The sequence below is a fragment of the Felis catus genome, chromosome E3 (assembly GCF_018350175.1).
Source record: "Felis catus isolate Fca126 chromosome E3, F.catus_Fca126_mat1.0, whole genome shotgun sequence".
In the NCBI taxonomy this organism is placed as follows: Eukaryota; Metazoa; Chordata; class Mammalia; order Carnivora; family Felidae; genus Felis; species Felis catus.
The window spans coordinates 33,927,236-33,952,841 of record NC_058383.1 but is presented as its reverse complement, the minus strand read 5'-3'; the positions used below and the strand labels follow the sequence as shown (position 1 = coordinate 33,952,841).

The 25,606-nt window shown below is 52.1% G+C and overlaps 1 protein-coding gene across 2 annotated transcripts in view; it reads left to right on the top strand.

The window, feature by feature from the left end:
* ABAT (4-aminobutyrate aminotransferase) overlaps positions 1-25,606 on the top strand; it is a 90,885-nt gene that overhangs the window by 41,037 nt on the left and 24,242 nt on the right. Inside the window, exons 1-6 of one of the 2 annotated variants that reach the window (XM_019820979.3) lie at positions 650-739; positions 3,682-3,792; positions 14,708-14,805; positions 17,126-17,155; positions 18,689-18,806; positions 21,997-22,046. In XM_019820979.3, coding sequence (XP_019676538.1) covers positions 3,723-3,792; positions 14,708-14,805; positions 17,126-17,155; positions 18,689-18,806; positions 21,997-22,046 — 366 coding nt within the window. In that variant the 5' untranslated portion in view covers positions 650-739; positions 3,682-3,722. Of the gene's footprint in view, positions 1-649; positions 740-3,681; positions 3,793-14,707; positions 14,806-17,125; positions 17,156-18,688; positions 18,807-21,996; positions 22,047-25,606 lie in introns of those variants that run through there. The other variant, XM_006942340.5, reaches the window with a different exon arrangement.

Below are 25,606 nucleotides of genomic sequence, written 5' to 3'. Positions count from 1 at the left end.
CAACTCCCAGACCTGGCTGAGCAGGACCCTTGTGAATAAGACAGGAGAGCTGGGCCTCCTCCCCCATAGAGGGGGTCTCCAGAAGGCCCTGAGCCTCATCTTTTCTCCCAGCGCTCCGTGGTCTCGTGTGCTGGTCACCCTCCCCCTGCACCTGACCCTCCCCATGCACCATCCCACATCTCGTCACACCAGAGCATTTGCCCAGGCCTCACCTCCCCTTTCCTCGGTGGCTGCCAAAAATCTGCTCCCCTTTGAAGGGGCAGCTCTGGTGACATCTCACTGGCATCACAACGCACTGCCAGAACGCATCTGTCCACGTTCCCACAGCGCCTTGCTCATACAGGCAAACGTCGTGATTTCACCCCGTCTTATACAGAATTACTCGCTGACAGCGAACTGGAAAATTTTTATACACATCTCTCGCCGGGTTATTTTAAGGATTTATCGACATGAAAGGGAAAGCAGCCTCGTACATTAAATTCTCCCGTTCTCCCCCCTCCCCGGTACTCCCCCCACCCAGCCCCGCCACTGAATCATGAGTTTCAGAAAGAGGGGGGCCTTTTTTCCATCTCAGAACTTACCTAATGCAGTGCCTTGCCCGTAACAGGAGCCTAATTAATTGTCGTTGATTGCATTAGTGGGCTGGAGAGAGTGAGCGCGTGACGTGGACTCTTCTGATTGTGGGAGGCGTATCGTGCTAAGAGCTCCCGTCTGATGGAGATCGCGTTTCTGTTATAAGGTCAGTCTCAAGTGCAGGCCACCGAAATGTCACCACCATATATCTCCCGCGGTGACATTTTGTAATTGAAAGTGCTGCAGGTGTCGCTCCTACTCTGGCAGAGCATTCAAATGTCGATACGCGAGTTCTCGGAGATTCTCGCCGTTGCAAACACATGTTTAATGGAAATTGGATTGGGTGCAGCCTTAAGTAGTCCCCTTGGAGACGAATGGTTTTGAACAAGAGTCAGCAACCGCTCTTTCTACACAGTTACCTTGCCGCTAAATCAACAGGCCCGCTTTGAGTTGGACGTGCCAGAATAGATAAAAGGAAGAAAAAACGTCCACTGAGTGATCAAGGAAAGAATGGGTTCTCAGTTAATTTATGGTCACACGGTCCACGCCCGTGCTTTCCTCTGGCGAAAAGCAGCAAAAATTGCCTCTCCGAGCTACACCCTTTGTAATCATCAAGCCCCAGTATATACTGTGGTCAGGTGTTGTGTTACCCGCTGAATTATTCGATGCTGGAATGAGTGAAAAAGCGAGGGCTTCAGGGTCAGACAGTCTCGGGCATTCCCGTAACCAAGGCCAAGAACATAACCCGTGCGAGTTTCCAGGCCCTCACCTCTGAAATGGATGGTTGGGATTGGAGGGCATGAAGTGCCCTTCAGAGCCTCCCCAGGCCCTCAGACTACTGTCACTGCCACTCTGGAGGCATCCCAGATCCCTCACCAGGAGAGAAGACTTTATCCCAGCCACCCTGTGGCTTAATTCCCGCTGCGGTGCCCAGAGGAGAGACCATCAGCAGTCCCCTGCCTCCCAAGATCTGGGGCTCGTCAGTCTGATACTCTAACCGCGCTGTCAGCCGGACTCTGTTTGCAAGCAATAGAAACCTGGAAACTCAAGCAAGCTAAGGAGAAGAAGGAGGCGGGGTGGCATCTTTCTTCTGGGCTTTGTTACCAAGGACGGGTAGAAGCGAGCCCTTCTCCCTCAGTCCTGATGTTTCCTTCCGAATCCATTTGGCGAGACGTGGATGAGCCTGATGTTCCCGGCCCTCCCCCTCCACACCGGCTCACCCCCAGGGAGTGCGGGGCTCGGGTCTGCCCCAGCACTGTTCAGCAGTGAGTGCTGTACATGTGGCCACGCTGGGCTCCAGGCTTGAGATGGAACCAGGGAGCCTCAGCGTCCAGGGCCTGCATCCTGTCTGGCAGCTGCACTCTGTGGCACGTTCGGTCTGTGTGCCCGCCGCCCTCACGGGGTGGAAGGTGGCCGACCCCACCACGCCCAGGACGCTGGCCTATCCTGGTCCGGTCAGCCGCAGCCAGTGGGTCCCACGGCACGGACGCGGCCGCCAGGTCTGCTCCCCTGCGGACAGAGGGGGAGGCTTCTGACGGCGGGGAGGCATGGTGTGCAGAACAGACACCCCAAAAAGTACCTCCTGTGCCCGCTTCCCAGAGAGCACCTCCATTGCCTCGTCTGTGAAGATAATGGTGTATCTCCCGGGGCCCTGGGGTGAAACAGGGTGCTATCTGCAGCACATCTAGGTCCTCAGGGCATGATAATGCTCACAGGGCAAGCGCTGCTCCTGACTGATCCCAGCGCCCTGTGCCCAGTGCCCACTGGGCAGCTTGCACATAGTAGGTGCTCCGTGCATGTCCACAGAATTGGTGCGTCCTCAAGCCAGTGCCATCCGCCTACGCTCCTTTGTTCCGTCTTTGCTTCTAGTAATACAGCCCGACGTCCCATTAGCTCTGGGGGCACTGGGTTGGGAGTCCTGCCAGCCCGTCCTCCTGAGCCTGGTGCCAGATGCCCACACATTTCCTCACCCGTGCTGTGAAGCCCGCCTGCCACTTCCAGCTGGCACTTCCTCCATACTGTCATCGAGTTGGTGCTTCGTTGCAGAGTGAATGAGGGACACCTGTGACTCAGTGACTCTGGGGTCACACAGATCTGTTTACAGATCCACTCTTAACCTCTCTGTGCCTCAGTCTCCTCATCTGCAAAAAGGGGACCACAGAGCACTGTTGTGGGCACTCCTAACAATGACGAATACTAATTGTGCCGCACGCAGAGCCTGGCGCGGTGTGCATCTGCAGAAAGGAAACGGGGTCCGCGAGTCGTGAAGGGCTCCATCACTGTTCTGCCTGGGGTAGCCTGGGGTGGGGCGGGGGGAGATGATAAAAGAAAACAAAGTGGGGGGCTTGCTCCAGGCCCACAGCGCAAAGGGCGACTACCAGATCTAGCCAGGGAGTGCGGGACTGGGGAGCCGTCTGGAGGCAGCCAACAGACTGGTAGCGTGGGGGCCGAGAACCCTCCCTCCGTGGGTTTCAGAACAAAGCCCCGCATCCCGAGAGCCCCCTCCGTCCCCAGCAAACTCTAGACAGTTGGTCACGCTGGAGACATGCACTCCCCAAAACGGACCACCAGATACTGCGCTGGGTCCCAGGATTCCCAGACAGCCCCGGGGAGACCAGTGTTCTGTTGGGGGGCAGGGCAGGGGGGCTCCCAGCTGCTCTGAATCCTCCTCCATCTGAGACCCCCCCTCCATCTCACCGAGTGCAGTTGCTTGTCCCCGTGTTGGATGATGCACTGAACTTATCAGCTTGCCTACAGAGGGCTCTCAAGCCAGCTCTGTCCCCTTTCTCCAGTTTTCCATCTAGGAAATAGGCATAATGACCCTGCCTGCGGTGTGGCCAGGGTCCCATGAAAACACTTGCGAATGGGTTTGTATTTCAGTAAATCTCTGCACCCAACGGTGGGTCTCAGACTCGCGCCCCAGAGGTAGAGAGTCACGTGCCAGCCAGGTGCCCCCCTGCCCTTTTCAAGTGTATATTCAGCATGAAAGCAAAGGATGTGATGTCAGAAGCACCTTCTCCACGACGTGGGAAATCGCAGGGCATGGGATTCTTGGCTGCAGGGACGAGCCCTTGGCTGGTCTGACTGTGCATTTCTGTTTTCTTTCAGGGTGAAGCGTGTGCAGGGAGCCTCTGTTCCTGAAGGGGATCATGGCTTTCATGTTGCTCACCCGGCGGCTGGCCTGCACCTTCCAGCACAACTACCGCCTGCTCGTGCCCAGTAAGCCCTGGGGGTCTTGGCAAGAACTGGCCCTGATGGGAAACACAATCCGGGCTGGGAGAGCCCTAGCGGGTGAAGGGACCAGCCAGTCAACGCTCTGGGGCTGTTCCCTCTCCCTGGCCACACACGCAGTAAAACTGTCCCCATCACCACCACCCCTGTCTCCCATCTCCGCCACATGCTCCTGTCCCTGCGTGGACAGCTCTGGGTCGGGCAGGAAGCTGATGCGGCCTGGAGGTGGCGGCCCCAGCAGCCGGGAGGCTCCAGGCTGCCCTCACAGGGACTGTTGGGGGAAACACAGCTGAGCTTGCTGCCAGGAAATGGGAAGGCTACAAGCGTCCTTGTGACTGACCTCAAGGCAAAGTGTGCTTCCAGAGCCCTGGACAGGAGACAGCAGCCCCCTGCTGTCCTGTCCCTCACCTCCACTCACCCGCACCCAGCCGGCCCGCGGCACTGCTGGCCGCATCTCTCCGGGGCTTCTGTTTCTCTCTGCCTCACTGAGTTCAGGCGGCTTAGCCAGGCCTGCCCCATCAGCAAGCGCCCTGCCGGTGAGGTCTCACGATAGACCTCCCTCCCTCCTTTCCATGAGGAAGGCATGCATGAAGCCCATTTTACAGGGGAGAAAGCTGAGGCTCAGAGAGGCAAAGTCACACGGCCACTTGAATGCAGGTCAGTCTGGCTGCAGATGCCAGGCTGTTATCCCTCCTCCATGTGCCTCCCTGGGGTTCTGAGAGACACAGGGGCTGGCCATGGCCTCCTGTGGGCACCTTGCACCCCCCCACCCGCGTCTGTCCCAGCTCTCTCAGAGCCCCGTGCTTTGCCATCACGATGTCCCTTTGTTAGTCTCATCTGCCTTTTGAAGGCAGAGTGCTGCCCACAACCTTGGTCTGCATCTTTAATGCTGGGGTTTATATCCTGGGTGGGGTAAAAAAAGCAGGCATGCTCCCCCATACACACAGGAGTATTAGCAGGTTTTACTTTAAAATAAACCTTTTAGGAGCGCCTGAGTGGCTCAGTCTGTTGAGCGTCTGTCTTCGGCTCAGGTCATGATCTCGCAGTCTGTGAGTTCGAGCCCCGCATCAGGCTCTGTGTGGACAGCTCAGAGCCTGGAGCCTGCTTCGGATTCTATGTCTCCCTCACTCTCTGCCCCTCCCCTGCTCATGCTCACTCTCTCTCTGTCAAATATTAAAAAAAAAAAAAAAAAAAAAAAAAAAAAAAAACATAAAAATATTGAAATAAATCTCTTAACTTGGGATGATTTTACAAGTACAGTGAAAGTACTAAGACAGTACAGACAGATCCCATAGGCCCCAGCGTCCCCCTGGTTAACATCTTACATCACGAGGATGCTCTTGTCAATAACTAAGAAGCTGACCTTGTACATTATTGCTCCCCGAACTCCAGACTTCTCTGGGGATTTCACCAGGTTTTCCCTTAGTGCCTCTTTCCCTCCCAGGATCCAGTGTGAGTTCCCACAGTGCACTGTGGGGTCCCAGCTCCCCGGTATCATCCGGTCTGTGACCGTGTCTGTCTTCCCTTGTTCTTGACCCTGATCGCCTTGAGAAGTGAGTAGGTTTGAGGTTTTGTTTTATTTTATTCAGTTATAAGAGAAGCATCTTAACGCTTACCCATTATTATGTTAAAAATAAACCCAAACCGGGGCGCCTGGGTGGCTCAGTCGGTTAGGCGTCCGACCTCAGCTCAGGTCATGATCTCACAGTCTGTGGGTTCGAGCCCCGCGTCGGGCTCTGTGCTGACAGCCCAGAGCCTGGAGCCTGCTTTGAATTCTGTGTCTCCCTCTCTCTCTGCCCCTCCCCTGCTCATGCTCTGTCTCTCTCTGTCTCAAAAATAAAAACATTTAAAAAGATAAATAAATAAATAAACCCAAACCGACGCATGATGCCCAAGTAGTGTGCCCCTAGCGGGAGGGAGAGTCGGCCATAACTAGTACTGCTCACACCCGCTGGGGGCGGGGTGCCGTACTAGGTGCTGGGGACGCTTCACTGACAAGAAAGCGTGGCCTGTGGGGCTCCGCCTTTGTAGGTCATTCTCAAGGACATCCCTTCCCAGGGAGACAAGCAGGGGAGAGCCTTGAGTCAAGGCTCCTACACCTGGGCCACATTCCACCCAGTCAGCCTCCCCCACGGGCAGAACTCTGAGCCTCTGTTTCTCGTCAGGAAAGTGGGTCTCCTCGGGAGACCGAGGGCAGTGCTGGGGTCCTACTTGCTTCGCACACCTATCAGAAGGAACAGTTCAGGGGTGCCAGGGCACTCCGATTCTCTCAGCAGGCACGCTTGCTCTCAAAACATAAGTAAATATTTTTTAACAATGCAAACGCCCTTCGTTTATATTTACACAAGCATGCATAGAAAAACAGAGACAAATGACTAATCAGAGTTATCAGGTCTGCATTTTCTTGGCAAGAGTTAAATCTTTTTTTTGGCACACTTGTGCCAGATTTAGAGATAAGAGGGGTTTTTTTTTTATTTTTTTTTAACGTTTATTTATTTTTTTGAGACAGGGAGACAGAGTATGAACGGGGGAGGGGCAGAGAGAGAGGGAGACACAGAATCTGAAGCAGGCTCCAGGCTCTGAGCCATCAGCCCAGAGCCCGACGCGGGGCTCGAACTCACCGACCGCGAGATCGTGACCTGGCTGAAGTCGGACGCTTAATCGACTGAGCCACCCAGGCGCCAGAGATAGGAGTTTTTTAATACTAAACCACGGTGTTGGCAAAGATAGAGGAGCATGTGTGTTCATACACTGCTCATAGGTAAGTAGCAATAAGGAAATAGTTTTTTTTGGGGGGGGGTGTCAAGGAGGCTCCACACCCAGTGCGGCAGGGCTTGAGCTCATGACCCTGAGTCAAGACCTGAGCTGAGACCAAGTGTCTGACACTTAACTGCCTGAGCCACCCAGGTGCCCAGGGGAAATAGTTTTAAAATGGTAGCTAACGTTTAACCCATTTAGTCCTCTGGGAGAGGCAAGCAGAGACTCAGAGAAATTCCGTAACTTTCTCAGAACCTTGGTGCTAGCAAGTGGCTGAACCTGGCTTTGAGCTAAGCCTGGCTGGCCCCAGAAGTTCCAACCTTAACCACTATATTAGTTATTTATTGCCATATAACAAATAGCCCTGGGAAGCCTTGGTGGCTCAGTCGGTTGAGCGACTGACTTCAGCTCAGGTCATGATCTCACAGTTTGTGAGTTTGAGCCCCACGGCAGGCTCTGTGCTGACAGCTCAGAGCCTGGAGCCTACTTCAGATTCTATGTCTCCCCGTCTCTCTACCCCTCCCCTGCTCATGCTCTGTGCCTCTCTGTCTCTCAATAATAAATAAACGTTAAAAATATATTTTTTTAAATAGCCCTAACTTAGCTGGTTAAAATAATGCACACTTATTATGTCACAGTTCCTGTGGTCTAGGAGTCTGGGGGAAGCTTAGCTGGGTGCTTTGGTCTTTCACGAGGGTACAGCTGAGCTGTTAGCCAGGGCTGTGGTCTCATCGGAAGGCTCACCGTGGAAGCTGGGGGTTCTGCTTCCAAGCTCGCTCTCGTGGCACTGGCTGGATTTGGTGCCACATGGACATCTCCACAGAGCAGCTCACAGCCTGGCACCTGTGTTCCCCGGAGGGAGGGAGGGAGGGAGGGAGGGTGCTTCAGCCCACCACCACGCCCACGGTGTTTAGGTGTTTGTGTGGCATCTCCACCCATCGACCGCTGTGGAGCCCTTAGACACGGGGGCTCGTGTATCAGTGCTCCCAGCGGCATTGTTTCTTGCCCCTCCCCCACAATCACTGATAATCTGATGTCGGCAAATAGAGCGCAGAGACTGGGAGACTGGACAGCAAAGCCGTTACGTCCGGGTGGTGAAATTACCGATACCTTCCTCAATGAACATGTTCTCAAAAACTTCAGTGGGGTGCTGCCTCCCTGAGAGCAGGTGAAAGAAAGGGCTCGAACTTTGCTGCTCTGTGGTGACATAGTGCACAACTCCCCTCTGGCCGTACCGGACCTGCGATGCATTTGGCCAAAGACCCGAACAGCCGAGAGAGTTCCCGCCCCCTTCGGAGAGAACAGAGTGCCCAGGAGAGTAACGGAGAAGGAAACCCTGTGTCATCAGGCACATCCTCAGCCCGCAGTCTCCCTCCCGGCAGGTGCAGACATAGATTGTGCTGAGCGAAAGGACCACCAGAGTTTTAGAAGGAAACGAAGAACCACTGGAGATGGACCGTCCCCTGTGTCTCCATCATGCACCGCCGTCCCTCTGTGAGGGGCCTGTCTCCTCCTTTCCGAGTCCGTGGCCGTGTCCCTGCTCCAGATGCCTCAGCTCAGGTGAAACGAGATGCCGCCGTCTCCTGAACGACACCAGAATGGAACTCTGTCCCGAAGCTGTGGCCTGCGATGTGTCTGAGGAATTACGGCAAGCTCATAGGACAGTGACGCTTGTCCTTTTATCCGGCCATTACTGCAACACTGTCCTTCTCAGAGCTAACAGAAGGTCTCCGGGAGCCTAAGAAGCGAAGTTCTCCGTGGAGCGAGGAAATACCAGGAACAGGGGGACGGCTCCCCCTTCACAACAGCCCCCCTCCCCCGAGCATAAATTTAAAAGGTGAAGGCCACCCACAGGCAACAGCTGGTCTGCCACCATTGTCGTTTGCATGGGACACCCCCTTGGAGAAGGACCCCCACGCCCCAGCTGACCAGACTGCACAGCAGCCAGAACCCGCTCCGACATCTGCTGGAATGAGGGAAAACGAGGAGGAAAACCAGGAAGAAGAAGGCTCATGTTCCCAAGAACAGTGACACCAAACAGGATGTGTTTGCCACTGAACCTGCAAGGAAAGTACAAACGGGGAAGCCAGCTGGAGCAGGAAGAGTTACAGCCCTCACGTGGGAGGTGGCCCAGAACAAGAGTGTCAGAGGGGAGAAGTCCTAGAAGTTTCAGTCCTCGGTTTCAAGGAGTGCCCATGGATTCTTCTGAATCTGGGACAAGAGAAACCAGACAGTCCTTCTGGAAAGGATATCTCAGACCCCTACAGAGCAAAACTCATTAGAAGCTTCTCATTCTGAGGGGCGCCTGGGTGGCTCGGTCGGTTAAGCATCCGACTTTGGCTCAGGTCATGATCTCACGGTCCATGAGTTCGAGCCCCGCATTGGGCTCTGGGCTGACGGCTCAGAGCCTGGAGCCTGTTTCAGATTCTGTGTCTCCCTCTCTCTCTGCTCTTCCCCTGTTCATGCTCTGTCTCTCTCCGTCTCAAAAATAAATAAACGTTAAAAAAAAATTAAAAAAAAAAAGAAAGAAACTCCTCATTCTGATTGTGATGGAGTTGACTCCACCAGTGAGATTGGGAGTCGCTGTGAGATGGTGTCCCTGTACGTGTGGCAGAAACTCACACCGTGGCCTCCTTCACGAAGGGATCAAAGAACTCTTTATAAGTATCCTCAGAGCCAGGAGATGCTGACGAGCCCCCCGAAGGAGCCTTGAGGGGCCCCAAGCCACATCCAATGCCATTCACATACTGGGGAACTTTCCTGTTCAGCAGAGAAAACCGGCCGAGCTTGTATCTGGCAAATCAGAAGAGCGTTGGCCATGTCTCCAAAGTGAGCTGCCTCCTGGATGCTGAAAGAATGTTGCCCTTTACGCTGGTTCCAGTGGCCACACCATCCACTGCTACAGTGTTAAGACGGGAGAGTGCGTGCAACAGCCTCAGCTACAAGAGGAGTTCTCTGCCTTCGTTCTAGATGGCGAATCCTCTCTGCGGGACAAGCAGGTGGCACTGTGGTCACCTTCAACGTGAAGAACAATAAATGACTTGAGATCTTTTTTTAAGGTTTATTTTGAGAGAGAGCGTGCACTCACGCAAACAGGGGAGATGCAGAGAGGGAGGGAGAGAGAGAGCATCCTGAGCGGACTCCACGCTCAATGCAGAGCCCGACGCGGGGCTCAGTCGCACGAACCGTGAGACCGTGACCTGAGCCACGATCAAGAATCAGACACTCCGGAGCCACCCAGGCGCCCCACGGCTTGAGATCTTTGAACGCTGTGGCCCTCGGGCTGTCAGCTGTCTTGCCACAGTTTAGGAAGGTGCCCCAAAGGTGCTCATGGTCAGGCCTCACATTCTGTAGCATTAAATGCATGGAATGGATTCCTGCTCTGGGTCCTCCGGAGGGCCCCAGCAAACCGAGCTTTGTGCGAAGCAGGTGCATGACCTTGTGTTCAGTGGCTGCAGCCCTGATCAGTCCACCCATGCCCACAGCATCCGTACTGGTGACCGTGTGTGGGTCTGTGAAACTCACTATCTCACCGAGAGTGTGTCGGACCCTAGGAACAGCGATGGTGACCAGTTACCTGGAGAAACGTGTCCGTGTCTGTGAGTTACGTTGTCACCAGCAATTGCAAGTTTATGGAGGACACAAAGACAAGACTGTGTGCACGACCTTCCCCGAAAGTATGATTTATACTGGCTGATACGATGCCAGCATTCAGGCTGTGAGGCTAAATCCGCCGCAAAATTTCCGCTGTCCGTGGCACGGTTACGCTCTGATATTCAGCGTGTGTAGATCATTCAAAACCACATTTGTTCACTGACCACACGAATCCAGATGTTCAAACCCTGATACGTTGCTGGAAGACGTGTGATGCTCTTTCTCGCTGCTGGGAGAGGATCCAAAGAGGCTGAACAACATGCTGAGGATATGGGGATAACACAGAACCGGTTCAGGAAGCTTCTGGCCTCCCGTCTTGGGAAGAGGGTTCCAGCCAGGTGTGCCTCCAGTATGAGTCTGGGCACCTGTATGGGATGATAGGTTACACTGCATGTTCTTCCTGGAGGTCTATCAGGCGTAAACGGATTCTACGGAACGACACTTCTCCAGGACAGCATGGAATATAGCGATTTAGGCTACTGGTATTCTCCAGATGTTTATTAAAGATACAGATCTTAATTGGTTAAAAAAAATAAATAAATGGGGTGGACAGTTGGGGAGGGGGAGATTTTTTAAAAGAAGAGCACAGCACCCAACTCCGATTGAACTTGACCTTGACTTTGGCCTGGCTCACATATGGAGCCCTTGCTGTTTGGGAAAACAGCATTCATTTATTACTCTCAGTATAAAGATCAAGAGAACATTAAACGCATCTGATGGCTGTTTCTATAGCTTGGAGTTAAACATTGACTCCAGTTGGTCAAGGCCGCGAGGGTGGCCGGCCTCGTTTCAGAGGCAGAGGGCTGGGCTGGACTTCCCCACCGTGCCGGCTCTCCCGGCTGTGCTGTGTCATTCGTGAGTGAAAATGCCGGATGGTTCAGTATAAACGTTTCATTTCAAAGACCGGCGCAAGATGACGTGAACAGCGTCACTTAGACTCGGAGCGTCTGGGACAGGAGAGGTCAAATGTTCCGCCTAGCCGCCTACTAGCTGCATGACCGTGGGCAGATTAGTTGACCTTTCTGGGCCTCAGTGTCTGCTTCCGTAACATGGGAGCAATCGCAACATCTACCTCCCAGAGGGGATTCAAGCTTAAGTGCGGCAGTCTGTGTGCAGTGCTCAGGACGAGGCCCGGCACGCAGAGTCACGTGCCTCTCTGCTCATGTGACTTGATGGGAGCGATCCCAGGGAATTTACGTTGTGCTGTTTCTTCTCATGGCTTGTGGCACTATGGATTATCATTAGGAGAACATTCTTTGTATTGGAATTTGGCTATTTTCCTCTACAGGAGGTCAAAGTTGAGATAGTGTAGGAAAGGCAAAAGTATTGGACCTGGGTTCACATGTGGGCTCTGCAACTCACTAGGCTGTGTGGCCTTGGGAAAGTCGCTTCACCTCTCTGCTCCTCATCTATAACCTGAGAACCATCACTCGAGAGGGTTGTGGATGGATTAACACAGATGGGAGATGGGAGTCTGCCTGCCTAGCACGCAGTGGATGCTGAATCTGTGTTTGCTACCCCGTCTCCCCTTGTTCGCTAACACGAACCCAGCAAATGTACTGGGCTGTGGTTTCCAGGATCTCTGCCCAAAGCCCTTGGGCCCTCTTCCATCCACACCCGCGAAGACTTGGCACATGGAAGGAACCAATGCAGCTCTCGGTACAGACCTGTCTGCCTGGCACCTGGCCCTCAGCTTCCCCATCTCGTGCCTGGCCCGTCCCCAATCCCCAGGGATGGGTTCTCGCCCTCTCTCCACTCCCCGCCCTGCGTCTGCCCGCAGCCTCGGCATCCCCATACTCGTAGCTCCACAAGACCCCACTCACCCCGTCATTCCCCTGAGACCCTTTCAGCCACAGCTCCCACTGGGACCTGCTTCCGGGGCCAGCATTTCCATCTTGCAGACCCCGGGACATCTGACTGCCGCAGCATGGCATCAGGACATTTTCTGGAGAAGGAAGAGAGGACTTACGTGTCCTCATTGGAGGATAACTTGCAAACTTTGAACTTTGCACTCTCCCCCTTACTGGAAACAAAGCAGGATCAAAGCAGGATCAGCACCAGTTAAGAACTGTTTTTATCCAAACACACGTCCCCGTGTTATGCAGGTCTAGCTGGAATCGGTCTTGACCTGTAGCCCTGAGTTCTGGCCAAGGAAGAAATAAACAGCTTAATGTAAAAAAGAAGTCATCAGTATGTTCCACGACCTTTTAGCTCTCTGCTAATGGAACACACTCTGGAGGGACTCCCTTTTCATTTTAAGATCAAACAGAAGACAATAAAAGCCGGCTGCCTCGTGCCTTGAAATAAGGGCAGCGTTGGATTTTAACTGGACTTTACGTTCACAGGGTCCCATTGTGTTACATAATTAATTCAAAAACCCTCTTTGATATCCAAAGCAATTATGGAAAATTAAGAATGCATTTAAATAGGTTTTTTCATATCATTGCTTTGTATGGCTTGGCACACTGTGTGTGTGTGTGTGTGTGTGTGTGTGTGTGTGTGTGTGTGTGCGCGCGTACGCGCGCGCACGTGACAGAGAGGGATGGAAGGAGAGACCTATCCTAGAACGGTTCTTTGCTTCTCTGAGGTTTGGTTTTCTCTCTTATGTAAAGGAAACGATAATACAGTGTCTAGTTATTCCCCAGTCTAATGGGAGGTGCCAAGAAAGAGGAGGGAACATTTCCCAGTTGCCACATACGTCCTGGGAAGGCCAAAGACGAGCAGGGACGTTGAAGGGATCTCTGGGGGTTACTGACGGTTAGTCACCCCACACTTACCATGGTAGGTTCTCCACAGCTGTCTTTCAGTAAGGGATCAAGCCTGGGGGGCGCCTGGGGGGCTCAGTCAGTTAAGCATCCGACTCTTGGTTTTGGCTCAGGTCATGATCTCACCATTCATGGGAAAGAGCCCTGCGTTGGGCTCTGTGCTGGCAGCTCAGAGCCTGCTTGGAATTCTTTCTCTCTCTCTCTCTCTCTCTCTCTCTCTCTCTCTCTCTCTCTCTGTCGCACGCGCGCGCGCTCTGCCCCTCTCCCACTCACACTCTCTCTGTCTCTCTCAAAATAAATAAATAAACTTAAAATAAAAACATTTTAGGGGCGCCTGGGTGACCTTAAGTGTCCGGCTTCAGCTCAGGTCATGATCCACGGTTTGTGAGTTCGAGCCCCGCGTCAGGCTCTGTGCTGACAGCTCAGAGCGTGGAGCCTGCTTCGGATTCTGTGTCTCCCTCTCTCTCTGACCCTCCCCTGCTCACGCTCTCTCAAAAATGATAAATGTCATTTTTAATTCTTTTTAAAAAGACTTGGGATTAAGACTGCCCTTTACTTCAGCAACATGCTGAGCTCACAAGCCTTGCGGGTCTAGCCTGGGAACTCCCCTCTCTACATTTATTACCATGCAAAAGTGTGAAATGGATCTCAACCAAATGACTTGTACCCAACACTTTTTCTTTTTAATTTTTTTTTCAACGTTTATTTTTTTTTGGGGACAGAGAGAGACAGAGCATGAACGGGGGAGGGGCAGAGAGAGAGGGAGACACAGAATCGGAAACAGGCTCCAGGCTCTGAGCCATCAGCCCAGAGCCGGAAGCGGGGCTCAAACTCACGGACCGCGAGATCGTGACCTGGCTGAAGTCGGACGCTTAACCGACTGCGCCACCCAGGCGCCCCATCCACACTTTTTTTTTTTTAATAAAAAGCATCTGTAAGTGGGGACCGCCTGTATTGAGCCATTTGATTATTCACTCCCAGGTGATTTCTGAATGTCACAACTCGGGGCACAACTCAGGGCGAGGTGATGCTGGCATCCAGCCAAACATCCTCCAGGGCACAGGACGACCCCCCAACAGAGTTATCTGGGCCCAAGTGTCAGTGGTGCTGCTGAGAAACTCTGGTCTCTGTGTACTTTTGGATATACATACGGATTAAATTTTGACAAAATTTGGGTAGTTTTTATAATCTGACCTTTCACATGCTAATGCTGCGGGCATCTTTCCATGTCCATAAATATTCAAACTGCCCACCTCAGTACCATGAACAGATACCTGATGTTCCTTGTCCACGAAATGGTGGAACGTGTCATAGTCTGTTTAGCTGCCCTCCACTGTTTTCTCTTTTTGTTAAAAGACAGTACTAGGATGAATATTTTAACCTACATTTTTGTGTACTGGTCCCGTCATTCTCTTAGGATGAACCCTGAAAGGAGATGCCTCAGTCGAAAGGAATAGGAAGGCAGCATCAGCTGGTACTCACGCCAACGGGACATGAGAATGCCTGTTTGCCCACAACTTCACTAGCACTGGGCTTTCCTGTTTTTTAGAATCCTCAGTGTTTTGGTGGTGCCCAGGTCTGGCCAGACTCTGTGTTTGTGGGTGGTCTGGCTCAGATAGGGTTGAGGTCCTGGCATGGCTTCCGTTGGGGATGTTGGGCATCTAGTTAGGGCAGAATTCTCATATCTACCGTCTCCAGGGATCCTCATCAACTTTCTTTACTGCCAGGCTCCAGACACATCAGTCAGGCCGCAGCCAAAATCGACGTCGAATTTGATTATGACGGGCCCCTGATGAAGACCGAAGTCCCTGGGCCTAGATCTCGGGTGAGTTGAGCACACTTGAGTGGTGTCCTTAAGAACAGAGTGAGAAGGGTCCATGAGGCAAGAACACAGCCGAGCTTAGAGACCTGTATTCTTAGCTGCTTTCAGAGAGCTTACCACTAGAGTTCCAAGACATTCTGCCATAACAAGTCAAAGAAGGCTTCTCAGAGGAGATGTATCCGTTATTTGTTGTCACAATACTGCTGTGTAACAAACGAGCCCAAAACTTCCGTAGCATACAGCTTGCTGCCGCATCTAGGGTTCACTGGGAGTTAGCCAGGCAGCTCTGGTGGGTCCATCTATGTGCCCGTGGGATGACTGGCCACTGTGGGATGATCTAGGCTAAGCTTGTCTTGGCCAGTGCAGTGACGTGGCGCTGCTCCATACGTCTCTAGCATCCTCCAGCAAGCGGGGCCGGGCTCGTCCTCATGGTGATGGCAGAAGTGACCGCACGAGGAGTCTCATGAGGTCTAGGCTCCACTCCGGTCTGCCACCACTCCTACCTCATTCTCTTGACCTTGAAACCAAGTCAGATGGCAATGCTAGATGGCGGAGGGCGAGGGTAGCAAAGGCCCTTGGTCTTGACCTTGAAGGATAAAAAGGAAGAATTCACCAGAGGAGTGCATTCTGTTGTAGACCCAGTGGAGAGAGGTGTGCAGGGTGACAGGACGTGGCATATGAGACACACTGGGATAGATGTTATTGTGTGAGATGGAAGAGGCACAAGACGAGTCTGATGAGGGAGGCTGGGACTTCTCCTCAAAGATACTACAAAGCCTGCATATTACACACTTCAGGAGGCTAATTAGCCTTGACTCTGTGTTGTGATGTACAATACTGTTTCTAATGTTCGCACCTAAAACACAGCAGTGTAAACCTTTTTAATACACACTGGCTTTTTTCTCTGCAGGTTTTGCAGATTTTATCCGCAGTGTCACTTTTTTTCTTTTTTTTTTTTTTTTACTGTCAGAAGATGCCCCTTTTTGAAAAATAAGATCAAAACAGAGGAAGGCAAACCATAAGAGACTCTTAATACAGAGAACAAGCTGAGGGTTGCTGGAGGGGAGGTGGGTGGAGAGATGGGGTAAATGGGTGATGGACATTGAGGAGGGCACTTTTTGGGATGAGCACCGGGTGTCCTGTGTAAGCGATCAATCACTGGGTTCTACTCCTGAAGCCAAGACTACACTGCACGATAACTAACTTAAGAATAAAAAAATTAAAAAAAAAAAAAAAGAAATTCAAAAGAACATGTATATAACTTACTGAGATGAACGTGAGAGTTTAGCAGTTTTGTGGGCACAAAAGTCATTTGGCATCTATATCTTCCAGCAACAAGCAGAAATGAAGTTTTTAGAAGATGACAGTGCTAATTATAATTTCTACATACTCCTTAACCTACCGTGTTTCTACATGACTGTCCATTCTTATCGAAACTAACGTAAAAATGTTAGTTTCTAACTAGTGTTCTAACAAGTTTCTAACTTGTTTCTTCCAGTCTTCATTTCCTTGTGAAGACTCCCATGTCATGTAAAACTTAAATTTGTATGCTTTTCTCCTGTTTAAAAAAAAAAAAAAGATAGGCCTTTTGTCATTGCAACCACTTTATAAATCCAGAAATCTTTGTATTAATGCAAGTGATTGTAGTTATTTTGATAGTGTTTTGCTAACAGAAGGAGAGACTTTTCCATGCATATTTCTATGGAGGAGAGGCAGATTTTCATTTCATAGTGGAGAAGTACCTGGAATAATTTTTTATATTCTTGTCATTGCTGTTGGTTGACTTTAGGCTGGATTATTTTTAGAGATTAAATACTTGTAATAGCAAAGCAACTAGGTCCCAATTCCCAATTTATAATTCCCAATTTCTATATGTGCATGTGGTTTATGGAGTGTTTAGATTATAATTACAAATCATTCTTTGATGTGCAAGTTTCTGTTTTCAGTTGATTTTATATTTTCTAACAGGGTGTTAAAGCCTTTTTCCCCCCAAAATAAAAGGGGAACCTATGCTTTTATGAGCACCAGATAAACCCCTTTTGCTTAAGTTTTTTTTGTGTTAAATATTTTAGTTTATTTTATTATTATTTTCCAAGTTGCTAAATCCCTGCCATCCTGGTAATGTAACTGGCAGGAATAGTTTCCTGGCAATTATTTATATTAAGCAATTTTTAAATATTTATAATATTGTTGGCTAATTGACTGTGAAGTTATTGGTATAAGTGGTGGGGGAGGGGGAGACGCCCCAAGACCTGGGAAAGACTTGAAGCTAGTTGGGCAAGAGTGTGTCCTTGCTCTAATGCTTTGTTATTCTTGCCTGCAGGAGTTAATGAAACAGCTGAATATGATTCAGGTAAGTGAGGATGAGCTCACCCTCCAAGCTTCTCAGTTATGACTTAGCTGAGAGACACACTTCCTCTGTGCTGGCTCTTTAAAAAAAAAAAAATGCAACTTTGTTCTAAACCTTTTTTGTTTTTTTGCTTCTAATTTCCCTTGTGAGTTCTTCTTTGACTCATTTGTTACTTATGTGGTGTTTAATTTCCACTTTTTGGTGAGCTTCTCCTTTCTGTTACTCATTTCCAATTTCATTCTGTTGTGGTTGGAAAATATATTTTGTGTGAATGCAGTCCTCTCACTGAGGCTTTTATATGGTCTGTCTTGGAAGATATTCCCCAGGCACTTGAGGACAACGTGTACTCTACCACTATTGGATGGAGTGTTCTGTAAAAGTGTCTGTGGGATCTGTCGGTTGAGAGTGTTGTTCCAGTCCTGGTTCCTTGTTAATCTTCTTTCTTTTTTTTTAATTTTTTAATGTTTATTTATTTTTGAAAGAGAGAGACAGAGAACTAGGAAGGGCAGAGAGAGAGGGAGACACAGAATCCTAAGCAGGCCCCAGGCTCCAAGCTGTCAGCACAGAACCCAGTGCAGGGCTGGAACCCACGAACTACAAAATCATGACCTGAGCCGAAGTGTGACACTTAAATGACAGAGCCACCCAGGCTCTCCTTCCTTGCTAATCTTCTGCCTGGTTGTTCTATACACTATCAAAAACCAAATATTAAATTTGCCAGCTATTCTCTTATAACTATATTTTTCTTATATGCTTCCCATTTTTGCTTCCTATATTTTGGGGCTCTGTTATTGGGTGCTTACATGTTTATAATTGTTATATCTTCTTAGTGGACTTCACCTCCAGAAGCATTTTTGTTTCTTTGTTTTACAGATGATTTTGTCTGATTAGTATAAACCATTTCAGCTTTCTTAGGATTGCTGTGAGAATCATATACCCTTCTCCATCCTTTTATTTTCAACATATTTGTATCCTTGAATCAAAAGTATGTCTCATGTAGACAGCATATAGTTGTATCTTTTTATCCAGTCTGACAGTTTCTGATTTTTTATTGGGCTGTTTCATGTGCACACAGTTAATGTATTACCTATATGGTGGTATTTACATCTTCCATTTTACCTTTTGTTCTCTATGTGTCTCATATTTTTTGTTCCTCTTTTTTTTTTTACATTCAGTGGATATCTTCTAATGTACCATTTTCATTTCTTTCATAGTTACTATATATTTTTCAGTTTTCTTCGTGGTTGCTCTAATGCTTACCATGTACACCTTAACATCAGAATCTTCTTCAGATTTATATCTGAACCTTCTGTTGCTATGATATATAAAACACATACAGAAATATTCATAAAATACTAATTCACAGCTTAATAAACCATTATAAAGCAAACCATTCGTGTAAGCAACCAAATATACCCTCTGTGTGACCATAGAATGGACAAAACATGGCTTACCTCACCAGTTCAAGCTTCATCCCAAAAGATGGGGAGTCTAGGGGATTGTAGCGATCCTGAACCAGTCTCTACTTTCCCCAAGAATGCAGATGCTGTGCATTTTTTCTGCAATTACGAAGAGAGCCGAGGCAATTACCTGGTCGATGTGGATGGCAACCGGATGTTGGACCTTTACTCCCAGATTTCCTCTGTCCCCATAGGTAAGAGCTGGGAAATCCACCCTTGGATGTATGTCCTCTCTCCGTTAGTTGTGGCCGTCCTGACTTTAGTTGCTCCCTCCAGCAGGCCCATCCCTGTGTGTTGCCAGACTCTTTCCTCAAGGGCAGAGAAAAAGAACAAGTCATGGGTAGAGGGTCTATCATAGGGACTTTAGATGTCTTCTCTTATTTATTCTTCCTGGAAAACCCGCAAGGTGAGTGTGTATTAATACCCCCATTTTGTTGATAGATAAGCAAAGCTCAGAGAGGGGATTGATGCAGCTTGCGGGGGAAGCATGGCCAGGACGTGAACCCAGGTCTGCGGGACCACAGCCTCCAATGTCAGCTGTCTTAGGTTGGGTCTCTTGGAAGAAGAGCCTGAGGCAGGGGTTCTGTGCAAGTCGCTTATTAAGGGCACACTCTCAGGAGACTGGGGAGGCAGGGAAGGGTAAGAAGGATGAGGTTTCAGCCAGAGACTAGCCACAGCCTGATCCCACAATGGGGCGTGGGGGGTGGCTCTGGAGCCTGAATTGCACCCTAGAGTTGGTCCCAGACTGTGCCAAAGAGGCTGGCCTTTTTGTACCCAGTGCTAGTCAGTCATTGCCCATTAGCTGCCAGAAGGAAGCACGTGGCTCGTCTTTTGGGCAAAGGAGCTTCCATTCACCAAGGGCAGATTTCCAGAGAAGGAGGTGGCTGGAGCCATTCCCAACCCCCACGTGGGCAGCCAGGAGAGGGGTGGCCGCCTAGTCAAGGTGAGCGGTGGGGGGCCACGGCCGCGTCTGCCTCACCAGGCTCACCTCCGGGCTCGCTGCCGGAGGAGGGCGCGGCAGACGCGAGGCACGTGGGGCTGACTCAGACACGCAGGTCGCTGCTGTGCTTAGTGGTCTGTGGGCTGAGCGTCTCGTCTGGTGAAGCCTGTCCCTCGGTGCATGATGCCCGCCCCTGTTTATTTCCCGTTAAGATGCGATTAGACACTAAGGTGACTCGTTCTTTTTGGGAAGCCCATCATTCAGAGATGCTTTGGCCTCTGAAGGTGTCTGGGGTTCTGTGATTTGCACAACCCGGTCCGTGCTCTGTGTCGGAGTGGAAGGGCCAGGCTGTAGTTCTCAGGGTCAGATCCCGGTTCTGCCATGTATCGGCCACGGGCTGCAGGCCATTCTCTTCCCAGCTGGCTCCTCCCTGCCCCCCCGCCAACCCCCCGAGGGCCTCCCTCACTTCTCAACCCCAGCCGGCCGCCAAACGTGTGGGGTCCTAGGGAACAGGCCGGCACAAGTTGGGAAAATACTGGGAGCTGTGAAAGTTTTCTTGCGGCCATTTTCTTCCCCTATCTCTAGTCTTTGATGGGATTTTTTTCTAACTGGTCACTACTGGGGATGTGCCAGATGCCAGGCACATTGCTAAGCACCTTAGACGTTATCCCGTTAGACCCCTGCAGCAGCCCCATAACATCGGGCCTTTCATCATCGTCTCCACCTTGCCCACGGGGGCCAGGTTTCAAGAGGCCATGGGGTCTGCCCAGCATGTCCAGGGAGCCCAAGGATTTGAACCAAACAGTGTCTGCCTTCTAAGTTTACTCCTGTGATAGCCACCTCGCAGACGGCCACCCCTGCCCTGCAGGGTGGGGGTCCCACGGCTTTGAAAGCTCAAGCGTGGATTTTCCTGATCCATATGGACTGGCTTTGCTCTCATCTCTCCTTCTGAAGCCACTAAGACAGGCTGCATCTGTGACTTAGTAAGATTTCCCTGGAACTGGCTTATCTACTGAGGCAAGAAAGTCATAAACACCCAGGCAGCACAATAAAGAACCAGAACTGAAAGCCTCTGGCCACAGTACGGTTGGAAAACACCCACAGAAGCCTGCTTCCTTGACTAACAGACACCCTGCAGCTGTGGGCCCAGCAGGCCAAGAAGTTGGGTGGGAGATCAGAGAGGCTGCTCACAGCTCTGTCCCCTGGGACACCAGGTCCCCTCCCCCCCCCGCCCCCAGGGCCCACCCTCCTCCCACCAGGCAGAGTGAAACCACAAGGCTCTTCAAGCCCCTTCACTCTGCGATGCCGCAGAGGAGAGAGTCTGCCCGGGGTGACACTGGGGCCTCCCCTCCCCTCTGAGCTTGCTAGCCTCCTCTCCTCTCACAGGCCAGAGCAGGCCCCAGGCCCAGAGCCTCGGGCGGGCCTCTCTCCTTTCAGAGCAAGTGTATCTAAACTAAAAAGTGAGTTGGTTTAAAGAAAATAGGTCTCTCCTGTTGCGAAAGTTCCAGGCTCTTGCCGTGTCACAGATCCCCATGTCATTCATCGTTCACCTGGTGTCCTTTGAGCGGCACATTTGGCCACTGCCTTAGAGGGTCTTCCAGTCTGGTCTCCTGACCTCTGTGGCCCCCGCGTGCCCCCCACAGACTTGGCCGTCCCGTGGGAGTCACAGCCAGCGTTGGGAACGAGGAACAGAAACTAGAAGCACAGGCTTTGAGGCCGGGGCTCTCTGGCCCCAGTGAGTTTCCCTCCTTTCCGATAAAGGCTCCTGCTGACAGAGTATCGCGGGCTTTCTCTTGGTTTAGGGCTTCTGGCGCGTGTTAGGTTGCTTTTGGGTCTGGAGATATTGAAGCGTCATGGTTAAGATTTGTGCGTTGGTCTACATTCGCGTGCGGAGGGCGAATTCATAGCAGGGCAGTTGCTGAGTCAAGGGGTATCCTAAGCCCTTTCATGCTGGGCAGTCGAGGCAGCGGGGCTCCAGGAAGCGGCAAACGCACGAAGGGTCAGGCGTGCATGTCACGGGGTTGCAGACTGCATCATTGACATGCTCAGTTCCTGAGCAAACGGGTATTGCGATTCGACTCTAGCAGCGGCCCTGGGAAGAAGGTGAGGGCCATGGTTCATCACACTGGCCCGGGGAAGCACTCCCAGCCCCGGTCCTGAATGTGCCTTAACCTTTCGTTCACTGCCTTGTCTAGGGTTCTAGCCCGGTAGGGCTCACACCCGGGTTTCAGGATCGACGAGAGAATTTGGTGAAGGTTTCCGGCGGCAGCCTGAGTGATTCTAAGTCCAGAGGTCTGGGTGGACCCGAGGAGTGGGTCTTGTTGTCTGCAAGAGATAACAGGGCCCCTTGTGAAGGGAGGGGCAGGCTGTGGGGGAGGGGCACAGGGACCCTGTGTGCCGTGTGGGCCTCTAACCAAGACCCTAACCGTGCCCCCTCTCCACAGGCTACAGCCACCCCGCTCTCCTGAAGCTGGTCCAACAGCCTCAAAACGCGGTGAGTCCCGGGTTACACAGTGTTCATGGAGATCCAGAGTGTCATTGGGCAGCCTTGGGAAATACCCCATTCACTCACTCATTCATTCATTCATTCCACAAATGTTTATTGAGCACATACTATATGCTAGGCACTTGAAATGCCTTGGTGAGCAAAGCCACACAGTGCCCACTCCCACAGAGGCAGTAGGTAACCACACAGGTAAGTAGCGAATTGCATCCATATTAAGTGCTACAGAGAGAGGCAAACAGTGCTGTGTGGGCGCGAAACAGTCACGGTGGTGACAACGGTGGACATTTTTTGAGAGCATAATATGTGCCAAACGCCATGTTCACCACTTCACAGCTGTGATGTTGACAAGTCTGCGAGGCAGGTTCTGCTGTCATCCGCATCCTACAGATGAGGACACTGAGGCACAGAGAGGTTAAGTATTTATCCGAGGTCACACAGCAGGAGGAGGTGCTGGGTGTTAAACCCACAGGAGCTGGGGGTTTGGGGGATTGCGGGGAGTGGGGGGGTAGGGAAGGATTCCGAGGAAGTGACCTTTGAGCTGAGATTGAAGGAGGAAGTGCCTCCAGGGCCCCTGCAGGGAGAGGGGAGAGGGTGGGAGAGCAGCTTCGAGGCTGAGGAGTAAAAGAGGACAGCGTGGCCAGAGCCAAGCCGGAGGGACCTGACAGCGTGCAGATTTAGGGACCACACAGGCTGATGTCAGCCTCGGCACTGGTGATGGTTACAGAGGTGGTTCTCTGCGAGGGTGGGGGGCCTCCAGTGCACCTGCTGGCTTCACCTGCCCAGTGCCAGCAGCATCCCTCTTCAGCTCTGAGAAGCAAACCTGTCTGCAGACATTGCCAGGTACCCCTAGTGGAGTGGAGGGGGTGGAGGGGCCCCGAGGCGAGCACCCCTGCAGGAGAGGGGCAGGAAGCTGCTGATCAGTCACACTGGATATAACCTGCGCAGAAGCGCGCATCCCTTCCAGCCCCGAGCGCACTGCCTAGTGAATTGTCTCAGTTCTGCTTTGTTATCACTTCCTTAAGGAGCCCTTTTAGGCACGATTTTCCTAATTGTTCCCGCCGTCACGCAGTTTTAATGCCGCCACATTTCCTGTTACTACCGTCGCAAATTACCGCCGGCTTAGAGGCTTGCAACAACACCCAGGTATCTCGGCACGGATTTTGTGGGCCAGGGGTCTGGCGGGCTCTGCGTAGGGTCTCACAAGGCGCACAGAAGCTCTTAGCCGAGGCTCTGGGGCAGAATCTGCTCCTGTGCTCATGCAGGTCCCTGGCACCTCGTTCTCATGGTTTCTGTGCGGTCCCTCCATCCTCCAGCCAGCAGTGGCCGGTCCTCTCTGCCTTCCTCCTGTTTCTGCTCTTAGCCAAGGGCTCATGTGGTTGCACTCAGCCCACCCTGAAAATCCAGAACACTGTCCCCATCTGAGCTGATCAAGAACCTTCATCGCATCTACAAGTCCTGGGTCCCGGGATGGGCAGAAATTGTGCCATCTACAGCACCCCTCTGCAATATGGTAAACGCATACCGTGTAGATGGTTGTGCTCCCCACACCACAGGGGGGAAGCGGTTTCTCACCCCAGTTGGGAATGCATGAATTGCACCTGGTCTCCCCACCATGCACCCCTGCCCGGATGCCCTTCCCCTAACGGCAGACGTACGAAGTTTCCTCCATTCTTTACCCGCGTACATGGAACCACAGCATGCGTGGTCTTTAGCGTGCCCGGTGGCTTGTTTCCCTCGAAGTCCGTCTGCAGGGTCCATCCTTGTGTGTGGCCGCAGACCGTGCACTCTCAGGGCTTCACGGCCTTCCATTGTGTGCACGCACTGCCAGGGACCACCTCATCCTACTGCCGACGGGCCCTTGGGCTGCATCCTTCTAGAACGTCGGAGCACGTGTGCTCCGGGGAACACGTGTGCTCCGGGGAACACGTGCATGCGCGGCCACGGGACTCAAGGCCAAGCCACCCTCCTGCCCATGGCCGTGTGCGCACGAGAGCGGCTTCAGCGGCTCCTGCCAGCGTCCCCAGCTGCTTGTGGACGTTCCTGCCCCCAGTAGCGTGTGAGTTCGTTGCTGCTGCACATCCTCAGCCACACCGGGTGTCCCTGGGGGACTTTCATCCTACCCAGGGTGGCACAGGGAGTGTGACTCCTAAAAAGAGGAATCTAAGACAGCAGGGATTGGGGAAGGGGGGGGCGCGGAGCATTGGGAGCCCACTCCCCGAGCTTAAAGCCCCTTGTAACTGGCAGAGTTGAAAAGAATAGGAAAGAGCTACACTTCCCTTCTCACAAACGGCTGTGCCCCGCTGGGGAGGGGCTTGGGGACGCACAAATTCAGGAGCTGCGGGAGCAGAAAGGGCGTCCCCCTCTGAAGGTCCCCCTCTGAAGGTGCCTGGCGAGGCCACTGGGGAGGCTCCGCGGGTGTGTTTACATCCAGAGCCTGGCTTTGTTTCGAAACGTTGTGCGGATCCCAGATGCCTCGGCAGTTGGTGCTGGGAAAAATGTGTCAACAAACATGTCACACACATTTGCAGTGTCAGCTGCCTGCAGAGGCAGAATCCTCCCTGGAAACACGTGACTTCGGGGATTCTGATTTCAGGGATGCCCTGCCCCCACCTGTCTGTGCCAGGAACCTGGGAGCCGCTTCATCCTCCCTTCCTCCCACCCACCTCTCAACCCTCACCCTGTCGGGACCTGTCCTGACCTTGCGTCTTCCCAGTGGCCCCTGTGGACCGGCCCCCCCCCCACCCCGTCAGGCCCACGCTCACTGCCTCCAAACTGTACCCGCGGCCCCCAGAGTGCGCCCCACCTCCCCCGCTTCAGATGCAAAGCCCTTCGCGGTCTGGCTCCTGCTGCTTCAGCCTCGTTTCTTGACATTTGTTCAGTCATCGGTTATTGATTGAATACCTACTGCGTGCCGGGCACCGTTCTGGGTGCCGGTGAGGTCACGGTCTAGATCAATCGTGACCACAGTCCCTGCTGACATCATTCTGCTGCAGAAGTCTGGGCTTGGGCAAGTGAAAGGAGCCCCCCGGCACGGTCTTAGAGAAGCCGGGTGCACCCCGGGCATCAGGCTGGGGGACCATTGGCCGACATGTTGCGTCTTCCAAATTCTTGGCTAGGGGTGCACTCACTCGGTGATGATGGTAATTTGCAAGTGGAGGGCAGGGTCCTGCCAGGCCGTTGAGGTCCCGTGAAGGGGCTGATCAACCCATTTGTCCCCCAACCATGCGATCCTCATACTCCAACATAATTATTTCACGTGGCTGCAAAAATGAAGGCATGACCCCTGGATCCAATTTCTGGGCTCCAGTTACAATTTCTTATGTCACCAGGGTCACTCGTGACAGTGCCCACAGTTTGTACAGTGATCATTTATCTGTACGATGGTCAGTGCACAGTCATTGCACTGAGTGATGGGTGCAGTCTGATGTCCGTGACATGGGGGAGTGTGGACCTGGTCAGGTAAGACACGTGCCATCACCGTGACCCCCAGGCCTTTCCGCCTTCCTGACCATTCATCTAGACTAAGTTGCTGCCTCAGCTTCTGCTCT